The 15798-nt window shown below is 41.8% G+C and overlaps 1 protein-coding gene across 1 annotated transcript in view; it reads right to left on the bottom strand.

Moving 5' to 3' along the window:
* Positions 1-874: 874 nt before the first annotated feature.
* The window catches only part of mmp24 (matrix metallopeptidase 24), a 70559-nt gene continuing 55635 nt past the window's right edge, over positions 875-15798 (bottom strand). The window contains exons 9-12 of the mRNA XM_031735741.2: positions 14335-14549; positions 9608-9746; positions 6251-6517; positions 875-1864 (exon numbers count right to left, since the gene is read on the bottom strand). Coding sequence (XP_031591601.2) covers positions 1500-1864; positions 6251-6517; positions 9608-9746; positions 14335-14549 — 986 coding nt within the window. The 3' untranslated portion in view covers positions 875-1499. The remainder of the gene's footprint in view (positions 1865-6250; positions 6518-9607; positions 9747-14334; positions 14550-15798) is intronic.

The following is a 15798-nucleotide window of genomic DNA, read 5'->3' on the forward strand; positions in this document are numbered from 1 at the left end:
CCCGTGCAGTCGTAAGTAATCGGTCGCCACACCGATAAACATTCACCAATTTTTTTCTAGTTACAAAGAGACTGCCGTCTTATTTTCACTCTGATCGGGTCTTAACTAAAATAAGTTTGATGTGCATGCTGTGGTAAAACACAAAGTCAGAGGTGAGAATAAATACTGACTATTATGTAACATTTAAGAGAAGCTCTGAAATCATTATTAATCACATGTATGTTCAGAAGAGGAAGAGCCAATCAGACACGAGGTTAAAGTTCATTCCTCAAAAATAAACCCTTACAATTTACCCAGTGATATGTTTGTAGCTGCATAAACATGAGTAGCTTTTCTCTGCGTGTCCAGTAACAACAGTCCGATATATTTTATAACATATAAAAAGGGACAGAAAGGAAAATCTCCTGCTGGTAAAAAAGCTAAGTGAAAGAAATGGTTTTAAAGGAACTCACTCTGAACTTTCTGTTGTGGTTGGCACCACTGCTACATGCCATGAAAGGAAACAAGATTCAAGTAAAATGCACAGGGAGGGCATGAATCCTTTTTCCTGGTTCATGGTGCTTCAGAAATGATGAGATTTTCTACAATCATCAAAAAAATGTCTCACGAGGCGTTTCATGGATTTATAGACGTCCTTAAATCTGAGAGGATGTTTAAGAAGTTTAGTGTTAGCATTTTGCTAATCATGGGGCCTGTTTTTGTGCAGCATATTAATAAGACTGTAGAGCTTTTCCACGTCGATGACTTGCTATTCCACGTCTGCAGAAACCAATCAGTGTAAACCAATGCATTTGCTTTTTAAAAAATGTGGGCGCTGAGGGGAATTTTAGATGGACCAAGACAATAGTGATGGTGTTTAGTGAATGGTGAAAAAAGAGAGAAAAAGGTCCTCTTTGACAGTTTAACATCTCAGAACAGCTGAACGCAAATCAAACATCAGAGATCCACAGAGAGATCCTTGGTTTTCTTTTGTTATGGCCTTTCTACCTATATTTTATTTTCAAGTTTGATATTTGAAACTGTTTCTCTTTTTTTCATTAAATTTCATCTGACTTGTAGCAGTTCACATATACAAGTTGTTAAAACAAACTTGGAGGTGATGTCTGGCTTAGAGGAGCATCTTTCTTTCTCCCCTCTTTCTAAATTTTCACTGAGCAGGAGAGCGGTGTTTTGTACGTCCCAGAAGAAGGTGTCAAAGTCAATGTTTCCCCCTCATATGATCCCATTTTGAGTAAAAGCACAACCAGAAAGATGAATTTTGAAGTCTTTCAGATCATTCTGGATGTGCTATAGGAAACAAATCTCTCCCACTCTGAGCCAGAAATCTGAATCCACTCCCCAAAACACCTTTTGAGTGTGCGTACATCTATAAGCATTCATTAGCTTTGTCCTTTGCTAGCATTTTTGGCCATTAGCCTACATTAGCTAGCTAACGCATGACTACAGCTCGACCGTACTTCAATCCATGACCTTTGACCTATTCCAAATCAAGTTGGCTGTCATACCCACTCCTGAACAGGGTATTTATAGTAGTGCTGCGTCATGGTGTTTTGCTGGACTCCTTTGTTTTTAAACTGAAAGATCGTGTACACGAGCACCAGGATGCACAGCGACAGAATGCAAGGGATCACCACGGCGATGGCATTGACTGTCGGGGGGACGTCGTTGATGGTCACAATGATGCCGACATCATCCGGGGGCAGCTGGCGGTCCCCAGGGTTACCGTTGTTGCCGGAGCGCTCCATGTCGGACTGGTCGCAGCCCATCCAGTCACGCAGGATGGACTTTGGATATCCAGGTTCCACAGTCAGCTTCTGGTTATCAAATTTCCAGTACTCCTTCCCCTTGTAGAAGTAGGTGTAGTCTGAGGATGGGAAGATGCAGGGGCAGGAGGATGGGAGAGTGATATCAGTGAAAGACCAGAGCAGAGGAATTAGTCAGCTGAACTTTTTCTACTGAAGCAAAAATAAACACAATACACTGAAAGTACAGCAAATTAAGCAACTACCCAAGGACCTCAGACACTACAGGGACCCAAAAAACTTTATGTGGCTGTGTCTGATGAAAGTGGCTTGGTAGATACACACAGGGTATCTTTGGCACCTTGAACTTCTTTTTAGATTAGTCCAATTTAGTTTGTGGAAGGACTGGCAGTGCATTTGTAGGTGTGTGTAGAGTTTCGGGAGATGTTCTTCGCTTTCTCTTTACTTTAAACCAAGCTAATGTGATTGCATTCAAAACCAGTGGCAGAATAACAGTGTTTGAGGCAGAACCAAACACGTAGACTGACTGCAAACTATTCATTGTCTGGACTTTGGTCAAGTCTACTTAGAACTTGTTCCAAAAGGAAAACTGTGACAGCAGCATCAATTTCAGTGTTTGAATGTCCTTGTTAGATTTTGTAGCTTTCGAGGAAACGTGTGTTTAACATTTGTTGCCCTCCCAACAATTCTTGCATCTCTTTATCTGTTATCTTTTTATATATTAGAATAAATTGAAAATAAATAAAAGCTTCCTGACAGAATGAATGACAAAAAAAAGTTGTGACTCAAATTCAGGATCTCAAGCCAATAGTCGCATCCCCGGGTTGATGATGCTGACATCAGAGACGGAGAGGTGATCATTATGAAACTAAAGTTTATCACACAACAAATGAGCCATTGTTTAGATGTAGATAAATATAAATGGTTCTAACGTGTTATTACAAACAAACAAAAATCACGCTCCAGTAATACTAGTTATTGTTGTGTTTGTCATTGAGGCAGGACACAGAGGCTCCACCACGTCGACTTCTGTGCAGTTACCTTCACACCTGTTTATATGGAATTTCCACATATTTGACGTACCCAAAGGAAAATATTTTAACAGACGAACTGTGAGGCAAAAACGCATGTAAGTGACTTTAAATATAGCATCGTGTAATTTCCAAAACTATGTTTGTTTAGCATGTAGCTAAATACAAACCAACGCTAACCCCTAAAGCTATTTGATTGTGACTTCCTGGATGTTACGATGTTAGAGTCATGTGCCCAACCTTTTCTCTTTTTTGATTAAGAAGAATCGTGTGCTTTAACACAGCCGCTGAGTTTCATCGCCCTGCAAGCTTCAGAGCTCCAGCTGTGAACCGTCTTAAACATCTACTCTGGTACCACAGGACCACAACACAAACACTTCCCAACCATATTACACACATATTGCATGACCAGCTACTGGTTCAGTGTCAGAAACACTCGAGGTTTCTCGGGTGAAGTGGCGCTGCACTTACTAACACCAAACAGCGATTAACACGAAACTCCTCGAAAACTGTGTCTGAGGGAACAAACACGTCCATGCACGGCACAGAAAAACGCGGTCCTTCACTCTGAAACTGAAACACATCCATCTGCAGCTCTGGTGTGTCCCTGTGGTGCAGGAGCTTATTAGAGGCAGTATCATTTCTATTGTGATGTGGCGGCTATAGGCAAGGACTGTATTCTGGTCCCAGCAGTGGATGTTCTCACTGAGGGACGATGTTATGCAATGCCTGCGAGACGGATGCTGTAACAGAAAACACCTCACTCAGCGACACGTAAAGAGAAGAGTGCATCTGTTAGCTAATATTACTGTTTCATAAATATCAGCTGTTTCCTCTTCAGGTATGTGGAGGCAGCCCTTCAGTTCAGCAAAGAAACCATCTTATAATCATGCATTCAGAATTTTACTATAAATACAGAAGCAGGTGTTTGGACGTTCTTTAAAAAATGAAACAACTTTGGGGCTCAATGGATCCTCCCAGTGGATCAGTTCGTCTCCACGGTCACTTAAAACCTGTTTGTTGTTACTGGATGTGCCAGCTATGATGTCACTAGAGCTCATCATCATTTAACTGGTGGTAAACAAACCAGATCCAGTTTGTAATAAAAGCTAACGTTTGCTCTAACATGTTGACACGCTGCTCGTCTGCACATACGCGAAGGTAAAGACTGACTTTGAAGGTTTTTCTGGGGACACGTGGTGTCAAACATCACTCTGGTTGTTGCTCGGGAACAAATTCTCAACAGCAAGTTGTGCAAGATGATGTGCAGCGTCGGGCAAAGCAAGAATTTCTGACACAGCGACTAAAACACGGTTTGAACCCAGCTCTGTATGTTTACTCCTCCACAGACTCCACTGTGATGGGATCACATGCCGAAGTAGCTCAACAACAGAAAACACCCACAGGGCTTCTTGTGCCGTCTGCCTTTCGTCTGCTCCATCACCTCCAAACAGCCCCGAGGAAACAAACGCACAGTCGCACACATTTGTCTGCTGCCTCTAAAGTCCCTGCAGGCCGGTTTCTCATCAACAACACAGAGACACCACACCCGGCTGGCCGTGTCGTCCTGTCACCACGCCGCACATAGATCGGCCTCAACTCCACAGAGGAAGCCGCAAGGTCACAAGGTCACTGCTCAAGGAAAGGAAGTGACGATGGACAGTTTTCTGTGTCTCACACCTCTGTCGCTGCATTTTATGATCCTGCAGCATAAACAGCTGACTAACAGTGTTTTTACTCAGGTGTCCACACGTACATGGGTATTTTTTAAAAACGCAGATTTTTATATGCCTTTGCACCTTTCGTCCACACGTGAACGGCGTTTTCGATCACTGAAAACGGAGATTTTAAAAAACTCCTGCCAGGTTGGAGATTTTCGAAAGCTCAGTTTTTGCGTTTACGTGTGGACGAGGAAAACGGAGATTTACTCACGCAACGTCAAAGGTGTGCGCCTTTTTTGACGTGACGCTGTGCACCACGTTATTGTTTACATGAGATCAATTTCTCGAATGGCGAATAGAGACAAAACACTGTTGCTGTTAATCTGACTACCTGCAGTTTTTCCACGCTTACATACACACACAGTTACTGTCCCTTCAGTTAGACAGACAGAGGCGTCACAGTGAACATTCAACACAGACGCTCTCACAACCTAAATCCCGACATCGTCATCGGTTTTGAACAAATGTATTTTTTTTAAATTAAAATTTATGAATGCTGTATGCATTTTGTTCATTCCTAAGTTGTGAGTCTACACCAGCCAAAACACTGTTTTTGGTTATTAACATTTGAAATGATGACGTTGCTTGAAAAGTAACACAAAGTTAGCTGCCTTTCCCGAAAAACACAAAACCTTTTCAGAAGTACTTAGAGTTTGGTGAGGGCAGAAAACCCTGTTTGCTCTTTCCCGCCCTGGCTTCTAGACTTCTGATTGGTCAACATTTCCACACGGCTAGGATTTGGCATGTTCTTGACAACATTTGACTGCGTTTTGCCGTTTACATGTGGACAGAGATATTTTGGGAGATATTTTCAAAACTGCACGTGTGGACGGGTTTTAAAAAAAAAACGAAAACAGAAAATCTCCGTTTTCAAAAATACCCGTGTACGTGTGAACGCAGCCTCACTGTAAATACAAACTGCTGATTGTGACTCTGCATTCTAATTCTTCTTCAGTTTACATGACAGTCAGCTGAGTTTGTTCTATGCATTTTTAAAATGGACGTATTTTTCTGTCAGCGCTATTTTAAAAGTAACATTTTTGCATTAAAATTGCTTTTACCTGATATTATGTCAATGTAACTGACTGGAGTCAAATTCTCATAAAAAATGGAATTTAATCCAAGGAAGTTCATAAGAAAACAAATATAGGAGACAAACTGTAAATATGTTGGAAGAAATTAATGCTGTCAGCGTTAATCTCGTTAAAATGACGTTAACGCCATAACCGCATTAACACGACAAATCTCTGTTAGCGAGTTACCGCAGATCGCCCCGTGCGTGGGGCTGCACAGCGTCAACGCGTTAGCATGGTTAGCTCGTTAATGCCGTGCAGCCCCACGCATGGGGCGTTAATGCTGACGGCACTAGAAGAAATACATGAGAAAAGTGGAATATTTTATGAGAGAAACTCGCAAATTTATTAAAAAGTTTAAATAAGTAAATTTACAAGAACGAAATATGTCCAAAACCTTTTGTTTGATCTGTGGCAGAAATTCTTCTTCAGCTTGCATGAAAATCAGTGTGAGAAAAGTTTGAACATTAACATTAAATCAAAACTAAATTACACTGAAACCACTGTTTTTTCTCGTGTTTTGAAATATCTCAGCTCCAGTGTTGCCGTCGTGCATGAGGCGACGCTGAGATCGATGAAGGATACCTCAGAGCTAAAAGCTTCTGATTTGACCGGATCTCGTCTCACGCCTGAAACCAAAAGAATAATTAGCTGCCACTCACATCCCTCCCTGCTGATGAAGGCCCCCTGCGGAGCGTCTGGTATTCCCTTCCACACAGTGATGGGTTTGGGGTATCCTGCGTCTGTGGTGTGCTTCTCCTCGTTGTAACGCCAGTACTGGTCCCCTTTGAAGAAGTACGTTTTCCCGACGGGCTCCCACCGCAGCGCCGTGTCGATGCCACTCTTGGGGAGGGAGCTGCCCAGCTCCACCAGGCTGTGAGGGTACCCTGGCTCAGCTGTGACCTCCCTGAACACCCAGTACTTATCACCTGGAACCAGTTTGAAGAAGTAAGTGAGCAATTTAATATTTTCAGTTTTATTATCGAAAGTTTATTTTCAAGATGTGAAATTACACAAGCAGCAACAGAACTGCCATAAATGCAGTTCCTTTAATGTCCACTCGGGGCTCCAGTGAGTCAGTCCCCACAGACCCAGCAGGTTTAGTCTCTACGGTTAGATTCAACCAAAACAACCTGGCTGCCTCCATCTTCTTTATACAGTCTGTGGTTCTGAGCACAAATAGCTGCTCTTAAACTTTATTGACTTAAACTAAATTACTTATCCTCCAAACAGTCTGAGAAAATGTGTTTCTCTCTCAGTTTCTCAAATGATTATTTAATATTTGAAATTCCAGATATAGATCATCAACAATCGATTGTTCTCTGGCGTACGGCCTATCCGTCTGCCAGCTTTTCTCTTTGTAGGTTTCAAAATAAACCGCTAGCTGCCAGGAACACTAACGTAGGCGAAAACACGACCTCCCTGGCATCCTATCATAAATCATAATCTTTATAGATACTCTTCTTTTTGGCGGTGGGGTTGCACAGGACAGAAGACTGTGAAATTTAACAGCCGTGGTTAAAGAGCGGTCGATTTCCACTACAGCGAGAAAACAAAGATTAAAACAGCTGCTCTGTAGCTTTGTTAAATATTCAGCTCTCACTGTTTGGAAGAAGGATATGGGCGAAAACACAAAGAGACATTAAATAAATAAAAGGACTCCACGAAGCCCCTTTTAAAGGCTGATTAAATATCCTGATGTGACAGCCGCTCCTTTAGGAAGCCTGTACTGATCATCTGGAAAAACACACACAGTAAAAACAAAGATTAATACAAAGGCACTGAATCCCAATTATGTCCTTTACAGACACTAATAGCTACTCAGCAGGCATTTAAAGTAGTTTTTAAATGTACATTATGAATTAATGGGTAGATTTAAGCAGGAAATTACAGTTTCTGATGTTTTTTTAATGTCTTTTACATCCTTTAACTTGAAGGCTTGTAAACTGGAAAGTTTGATTCAGACTTATTTAAACATTTTGGTACAAATATGTGTTCGTCCTCACAAACATGAGAATAAAGCACTGCAGTGCGTGTGAGCGTGTGTTCATATCTTTGTGGGGACCAAGAATTGTAGGTTTGCTACAAGTTTGAAGCCATTTTTGAGACTTAAAATGTGATTTTAGAGTCAGGGGTACAATTAGGTTATCATTAGGTTGGGTTAGGGGAGGGGCTTATGTCAATTAGATGTCCCCACAAGATATGAATACCCAACGTGTGTGTGTGTGTGTGTGTGTGTGTGTGTGTGTGTGTGTGTGTGTGTGTGTGTGTGTGTGTGAGTCAGCAGCTGAGAGCTCAGACGGAGCAAAGCTATTAATTTCTGCTCCTGGCTGGCAGAAGATGTCGATGAACGAGGGGCCCAAAAGTCTGAGGGCACGGCTGAAAATCCTTCACTTTATTTCATTTACTTGAGAATTTATCACCAAATGTTTTATTGCAAATGAAAATATGATGTGACAGCGTTCCCCGGAGCTTCCCGTCATGTCACGCAGTCCTTGTAAATGTTCAGTGGGGTGAGGTCGGGTGACTGCAGGGTTTTCTCTCCTCTCGTCCTCCCTGTGACACGTAAATCAATCTGGACAGTTGATTTTGAAGCACGTCCTAAAAAGCACCTGGAGCAGAGAGGAGGTCGCACAGGTGTGTCCTTTTTACCTGTGGCATGAGGTGCCCACACATTCAGATCATGTCAGGAGGAGGACTGATTCTTGGATCTGTGTTGGTCTCCTCCCCAGCTCAGTCCCTCCCATCAGCGATGTGAGCAGAGGATGGGATGAGCTGGTTAAAGAGTCCATCGATTCTGCTTTTACACGCTGAAAGTAAAAAACACTTAAAAGGACACGCCCATGCGTCCTCCAACATGGCGTGCTGAGATTGATTTTCGGTTCACAGGCAGGAGGAGACGAGGAGGCGCAAATTGGAGAAATGAGAAAAGCCCTCAGCCAGTGTGAATCTGGTCCTGGTGCCTCTATCAGTGCACTTCCTGTTTTATTTTGAAGGTTGGATGTGACTTTTTTCTCACTGTTCTTTCCTGAGAGTCCGTTTGACTGTCAGCTCCTCGCACTCCTTGTTTTTCTGGGATGAGCCTCGTTGTCCATTTGAGACGTTCCTGCTGCCATCGGCCTGCACGGCTTTTTGTTTTTAATCATTAATCATGTGTTTGTTTAGCTGTTTTCTCATCAGTGTGACGCAAATCTAAGATTAAGATTTGAACACAAGTGAATGTGATGTCCTCAGGAATGATGTAAAGACACGGAGTGTGTCAGTGCTGACGGGAACGTAAGAAAGAGTGAAAGGAAACGAGACACAGTCAGCAGGAAGGGGATGAGAGAGGTTTCATCCTTACACTGAAATTCTATTACTTTGGGCCGGGTGCTCCCCGCCGCCACGCCATTCTCTATTTCACACTTTATTAAATATATTTTCAGGAGAAGGCGAGCATGCAGAGAGCAGGACAGAGCCTCACAACGCTGAAGCAGATGGCAGGCAGAGATTCTGGAGAATCTTTCAGCTTATCAGGTAAAATCAAGAGATATTTTTTGGACAGGTAAATTCAGCCTCAATGAAACTAAGAGACACAACAAAAGACAAGCTCAGACTGAAGGTGGAGGAAGGATTCAGACCTGAATTTATATTCTTTGTTTAATTCTTCATACCTTCTCATGTAAACATCACACAACCGTTAAACAAATCTGATTTAGATTTGGCTGATGTTCTTATCAAGATCATCTTTTGTGCGCCTCAGGATGTCTGTCACTGTCACTCTAACAGACAGCAAACACCGTCTGTTTCAAACTGACCTGAATTTCATGTGGAAAGGAGTGAATTGCTGCACGTGCCAACCCGTTATGCAGACTTAGAATGCTCCTCCATCTGTTGATGCCATTAACAACATACATGTGTTTGGACCCTCAAAAATAAAATCCTAGTTCCAGGCAGGACTGTGACGCACCGATATTAACTGTTAGTGAGTGTAGGAAAAAAGGAAACTATTTGTATACCTCAAATTTTATTCTACATACCTTTGAAGAAGACAAATTTGCCATCAGTCCTCTCGTAGGCGGCGTCGATGCGAGGTGGCAGGCCTTTCCAGAACTGATCGATCTGCATGGGGTAGCCCTCCTGCACCTTGTTGTTCCTGAGACGCCAAAACCACCGGTCCTAAAAAAGCCCCAAAATACATCATCACTGCAGAGCGCTGTGCTAAAACGGCAGCAACGTCCCAAACTCCATAATTAGACAAGCGTGAGAAGGAGCTACAGGTGACTGGAAAAAGCTCCTGAGGAGAATCTGAGTCATGCAGCTGGTCATAAAGGACGGTGAGAGGAGAAAGAAAACTGGCAGAGATAAAGAAGATGTGTCATTAGTGATGGTACAACAGTGAAGTCCTTCAGCAGAACCAGAAGTGCTTAATGTGTAACAATTATTATCAAATATTCTCATCGTTAACAAAGTTGGCTTCATTTTTTTATCTGGAGCTTTTGTGGAGAATGTGTTTAAATGTTTTCAACAAAAGAGAGACGCTCAGAACGATCTCACAGAAAACAAAAGACAACAGAAACCATTGTGAAGGTAAGAGGAGAAGAAATAACTGGAACAAAAGACGAGCAAAGAAGAGACAGACTGAGATGTGAAAGAAATGATTATGCAAGTTAAGAGGAGGACTACAGGGAGGGGAGGCAGCAGGAAAGAGATGTAAAAAGGAGGAGAGGAGGCGAGCATAGAGGAGAGAGGGGAGCTGAAGAGGAGGAGAAGAAGGCGAGCATCAATCTGAGCTCATTATCATTTGGCTTTCGTGAATCTAGGACACAGCCAAGCTAAGTCCCCCCGCTGAATGATGTGCGCGCGCACACACACACACACACACGCACACACACACACGCTTGTGCTTCTATTTTTGTGGGGACTCTCACTGTGCTTTTCCACAGAGAACCAGCCTAAAAATGTCCTCGCTTTCTAAAAATGTCAGAATAAGTCGAGTGCACACGCACGCGCGCTGCTTCTTGCCTGGCCTAACATCATCGAGTGGACGCTAATGCTTTTCTGTCTGAACCCAAACAGAGAAGAAAAATCAATGCTTTGCATTCAGCAAAGAAGCCATGAGTGCTTCTCACAGAGGAAACATCCCATAATGAGCGTCTCCTTTTAGACGCCCACCAGCTCTCGCTGCTCTTTATGTCCTCGCATGCCCCCGTCCTCCAGTTAAAAGGAGACAAAAGATGCTTGTTTTCCTGACTGATGATGGTGCATTCAGGGACCCAACGTCCTTCCGTGGAAAAATGGTGGCTTCGGTTTGAACTATTATTGATATTTATTGGATGCTTATCTGTGCCATTCAGGGGCACATGAGAAAGCTTTGTTCTGTTTCTTACATGTTAGTGCCACCATCTGTTTCGTAGGTGGCATCAACTTTATTTGTCAAAGGAAAGCCAAAATGAGCTTTGTGGGTTTGTTAGGAGAAAGTCGACTCTTGAGTTTTTAAAGTGGCCCAATTTTGCGTTTCTTTGTTTCCTGTCACATTTCTCCTGTTTAGTGGTGGGCGTTCATATTAAAGGGGCTTCTAATAATAGATGCAATCCCAATGAGCTGCTTTAAACACTCAGTTTAACCCCGTTTTTTAAAACTCTTGAGCCTGTATGATATTACAGAGAGGACAAATCCAACATAGTCACTTCAGGTGCAGAAGCTCCGCCTACCCGCCTTGTGTTTTTAAAAGGAAGCCGATCAGAATTCGACAGCATACATTAGTAATACTTTAAATTTCTGACTTAATTTGAATCAAGAATCCATGTTGGCCACTGATCACAGCGACCCTGTTTAAAAGTGATGACTGAAGATTTTCTCCTGTTTTTGTCACAATGGGAACGAATCCAGCAGAGCAGATGCAGACAGACAGACGGACAGAAAACAGAGAGACACTCATTGACAGGCAGGAAGGACAGAGAGCTAGACGAGCCTGTGACCTTTACAAACATTCGGTTTAAATATCAAAGACATCAAAATGGATTTTTCTTCTTCTGCTCAGGATGAGATTCTTTCTCAAAAACAGAGGTGGGGCTAGCTGGCTAACTGTAGGCTGTAAAAACAATAGGTGAGATCCAGGGAAGGGATTTTTGTTTAAGCCAAAGAAGTGTTACAAGCTTTACAAGTTTCACAAGACAAAAGTTAACGACTGGTTGGTGTGACATTACTCTGCACTGTCCAGTATAAGGCAAAGAGTTCGAGGCTGCAGTGGCAGCAGATAAGCCAAGCTAGGCTAGCTAGCCTTTAGCAGTGCTGGTGGTGATGAGTTTTCTGAGGAATAAAAAAAACTGGATTCGTTGCTTGTGTCATATCAAATTGTTATTTTTTAAGCTACTGGGGTATCACATTAAATCTTGTTGTAAAATTAGCTTTAGCACCCAAACCTGCAGTTCCACTAATGTCCACTTGAGGCTGTCTCCAAAAATGAGTCAGTCCTCATTGACTCCCACATTAAAATGATCCCTGCTACAAAAATAATATGAGTCTCTATGGGCTAGCATCCTGTTTATACAAACTGTACAGGTGGTAAAATGTTTATAACTCACGTTTAAAAACTATATTAAGAATTAAAATTAGTCTCACGATTTAAACTCATTTCAAAAGCAGTTAAGTGACTAAAAAATTAATCTTACTTTGTACTTAACTGCACAAACAGACCTTCCACTTCCTAATATTTTATTTATATGCTGCATCGCACTGATGTGCAGGTATCTGTGTGTGTTGCTAGGCAAGCTTGCTGGTATTAGCTCATCTATCTACAGTCTTTGGCCTGTTGGGTGCTTTGAATATCTAAGCATTTAAAATATATATTTAAATAAAGCCATAAAGTTTATACATGCTACATGCTGTAAATGTACACGCCTACTGTGTGCTGGCATGCGAGCGCCTACAGAGCTGCATCGGTGGGGTACTAACTGTACTGGAAGCATATGGCTGATGCTAATGATCATTGGCTGGATAGCACCATATGCCACTGGGCTGCTTCTTTCATCTCACGGTACCACGAGAGAGCTCGTATTTAGCACCAGCAGCCCCGCGGTGGCATCCAAACCCATAATGTTGGCAGTGTTAAAGCCGTCGTTACCTTCCTAACCACTAATCTGGACCACGCCATCCAAACCTGCCTTTATGGATAATGATTATGAGAAATAAACTTCATCTATACTTCCAACTTCATTCCTACTCTGCATCCTCCTGCCGTAATGTTCAATTAAGCTTTATCTAAATCCCCCAGTGACACCCTGTTTTTTATAGCAACCCACGGCTGTGTGACTCACCGTCTGTAGGAGATAACAGCCGTTAATTACAGACACAACAGCATCCTGTTCAATAAGCTCGTGTTGGAACAAGCACTCAGGTTCTTTAACAGGATGAGATACCAAAGAATTTTATTGGTTTGATGCATTTAAACATTTCTTATTTAGACGTTTTAATGATGTTGTTATTTGATGGAAGCAGTTGGCACTAAATTTTAATTTTGGCCTTTTTTTCATATTTTCATGTTGTCTGGAAAATAAATAATTTATTAAAATATTTTGCTCTGCTTTTACCCAGTGGTCTAATTTTTTTTTATTTAATACTTTAAAAAATAGTTATTTTATGTTATTGCAGAGATATTTTAATGTGATATGAGATTTGTTGTTGCTCTACTTTAATGGAGTCCCTCATAATTTACATTGTTTTGGTGTTTTCAATGCTTTTGTTGAATATTTTCAAAAATATTTTTAATTTGTCCCCTAAATTTTTTCAAATCAATTATTATCATTTTAATTATGATGATGATGATGATGATTATTTATCAATATGTTTGATACGCGGTGTGCTGCTTGCAGCTTGATCACATGTAATCACATGTAAAAAGTAATTTGGCTGATCATATTTCATACATTTAATAGGACTAAAATGATTTTATATATTTTCCTAAATTGGGAAATGTAGTTTAAAAAAATATGTGAAAGTATTTAAAAAATTAAAACTGTTGTAATGTAACTTTTTTGATGCATTTGTGGTGGAAAATATGACCTTTGATGAATCAGAATTATGATTAAGTTCGATATTTGATACCGGGTCTTTAATGTATCCCAATAAATCACCACGGAAAAGAAAAATCCAGGAGTTCCAGTTCCTGGAAAGCTACAGTGACAGGTTTTCTTGGGTGTAAAGAACAGAAATGGGATGAATCAGCGATCTTCTGCCTGTTTGTCTGCGAGCTGCCTGATCTGGAGCTGAGCAACCAAACTTGGCAGACAGGTACATCGAGCATCCTGAAGGCTCTTATCTCTATCAGATATTATGATGTGATCCCATTGCTTAGCAACCACATACCAACTTGCAAAAACGACATTTTTAATAATTATTATGCATGCACAATATCTTACAATACCATCCTGTCATCTTAATTTCACAACAATAACACCTCATTGAAAACTTGAACTTCATCTGTGGATGATAGATGACGTCAGACTGCCAGTAGCTAAAACGATCTATCATATCATCTTACTGGAGATTCACCAATTAATCAAAGGAGAGAAAACTAATGTGATAACTGATTCACTCAAAAATAACATTAACTGGTTTTGATTTGTCACCTTGGTCAGCTGTCACAAGTTTTTGTCAATAACGTGAAAAAAACCAACTAATCAAAGAATTCAAAAATGAGCGACTGTTACTGAACACTGTCAGAGAGAGCGGCAGCAGGCGTCTGCGCCGTTACGTCTCCGCTCACCTTGAACACGAACATCTCCCGTCTGAAGAAGGCCACAGTGTTGAAGTTGCCATCGCAGATGTTGGGTTTGCCGTTTCCAGGCAGTGCGGGCCGGTTACCGGGCGGGTGCGGCGGACGGGAATGCCGGTCGTGTTTGCGCTCGGAGGTCGAATGCGTCCGTCGAGAGGGTAAGGTGGGTAACGGCCGGGTGGGTTCCAGCATGGCTGTGGGGATGCCTGGAGAATCACGTCAATCACAGCATGAATCAGTCGGGCCCAGTGATCGGTTTCAGAATCATTAAAAGTACTGAGACTCAAAGACCCACAACAGCATGAGTCACTGGGTCATCAGCTTTAGCTGTGCAAACACGACTTCTTATGTAAGATCCTGTGAGACAGCATTATGCAGACCGCAGAAACACAACTAGTACATTTGGTTTAATGACTCATTTGTTTTTATGGGCGGAAGGAAAACCTCGGATTATAAATCTGTTTGCTTAAATCGCTGCCTCGCATCGACACGCGAGCGAGATGCCTGAAAACAGCAGCGTGGCTCATTTCACCCCATCTCGTTTGTCCGTCGTGTCTTTTTTGGTCATTTTGTGTCTATTTGTGGTTGTTTTGTGCAGTTTTATGTTTCCTTTGTGTCTCTCTGTGTTTTTCTGTGGCTCTTTGTGGTGATTGTGTGAGTCTTTGTGGTGATTGTGTGGTGATTGTGTGAGTCTTTGTGGTGTTTTTGTGAGTCTTTGTGGTGATTTTGTGAGTCATTCTTTCTGTCTCTTTGTGGTTGGGTTGTCTTTTTCTAGTTGCGTGTCTCTTTGTGCTGCTTTGTGACACTTTTGGTGATTTTTTTTTATCTTTTTATGGTTATTTTGTGCCAAACAGCCACTGGTTGCTTTGCCTCTCCTTTTCATTTCTTTAGTCTGCATTGTTTTGTGTCCGTCTTATTTTCATTCTTTTCCACTTCCTCTACCTTTAATTTAAAAAAACAAACAAAAAACAAACAGAAATTCTTTCTGTTGTAGATGCGTTCATGGCAAAGACATTCATTAAGTGACTCTTGAAACGTTCCAACAGGAAAAGAAAATCTATTTTCTTTTTTCTAAGCGTACCAACACAGAGTCGGTAAATTGCACAGAAACAGTCTCGCTGTAAAATGAAGCCCTTCCGTGTGGCGCTGTTGTGTTGGCTGGTATTTTCAGGTGCTGGAGTGTGAGAGCAGCACATCCAGCGAGATGAACTTTGAGCAGATAAAATAACAGGCTTTGTTATCCACACTGAACAATGAAGTGCAGCAGAGAAAAACCGCCGACTGCACAGTTCTGGCCGGTATTTCACTTCAACGCTGACTTCAAATGTCACCTGTGTATCATGACCTTTAATGTGAGGCTCAGTTGTTGTTCTGAGGGCCGAGATAACCTTCTTGCTTTGATTATTAAAGGAAACCAAAGCAAAGAAAAAGAGAAGCGCGATGAAAAACGCTGCA

The sequence above is a fragment of the Oreochromis aureus genome, linkage group 5 (assembly GCF_013358895.1).
Source record: "Oreochromis aureus strain Israel breed Guangdong linkage group 5, ZZ_aureus, whole genome shotgun sequence".
NCBI classification, from domain to species: Eukaryota; Metazoa; Chordata; class Actinopteri; order Cichliformes; family Cichlidae; genus Oreochromis; species Oreochromis aureus.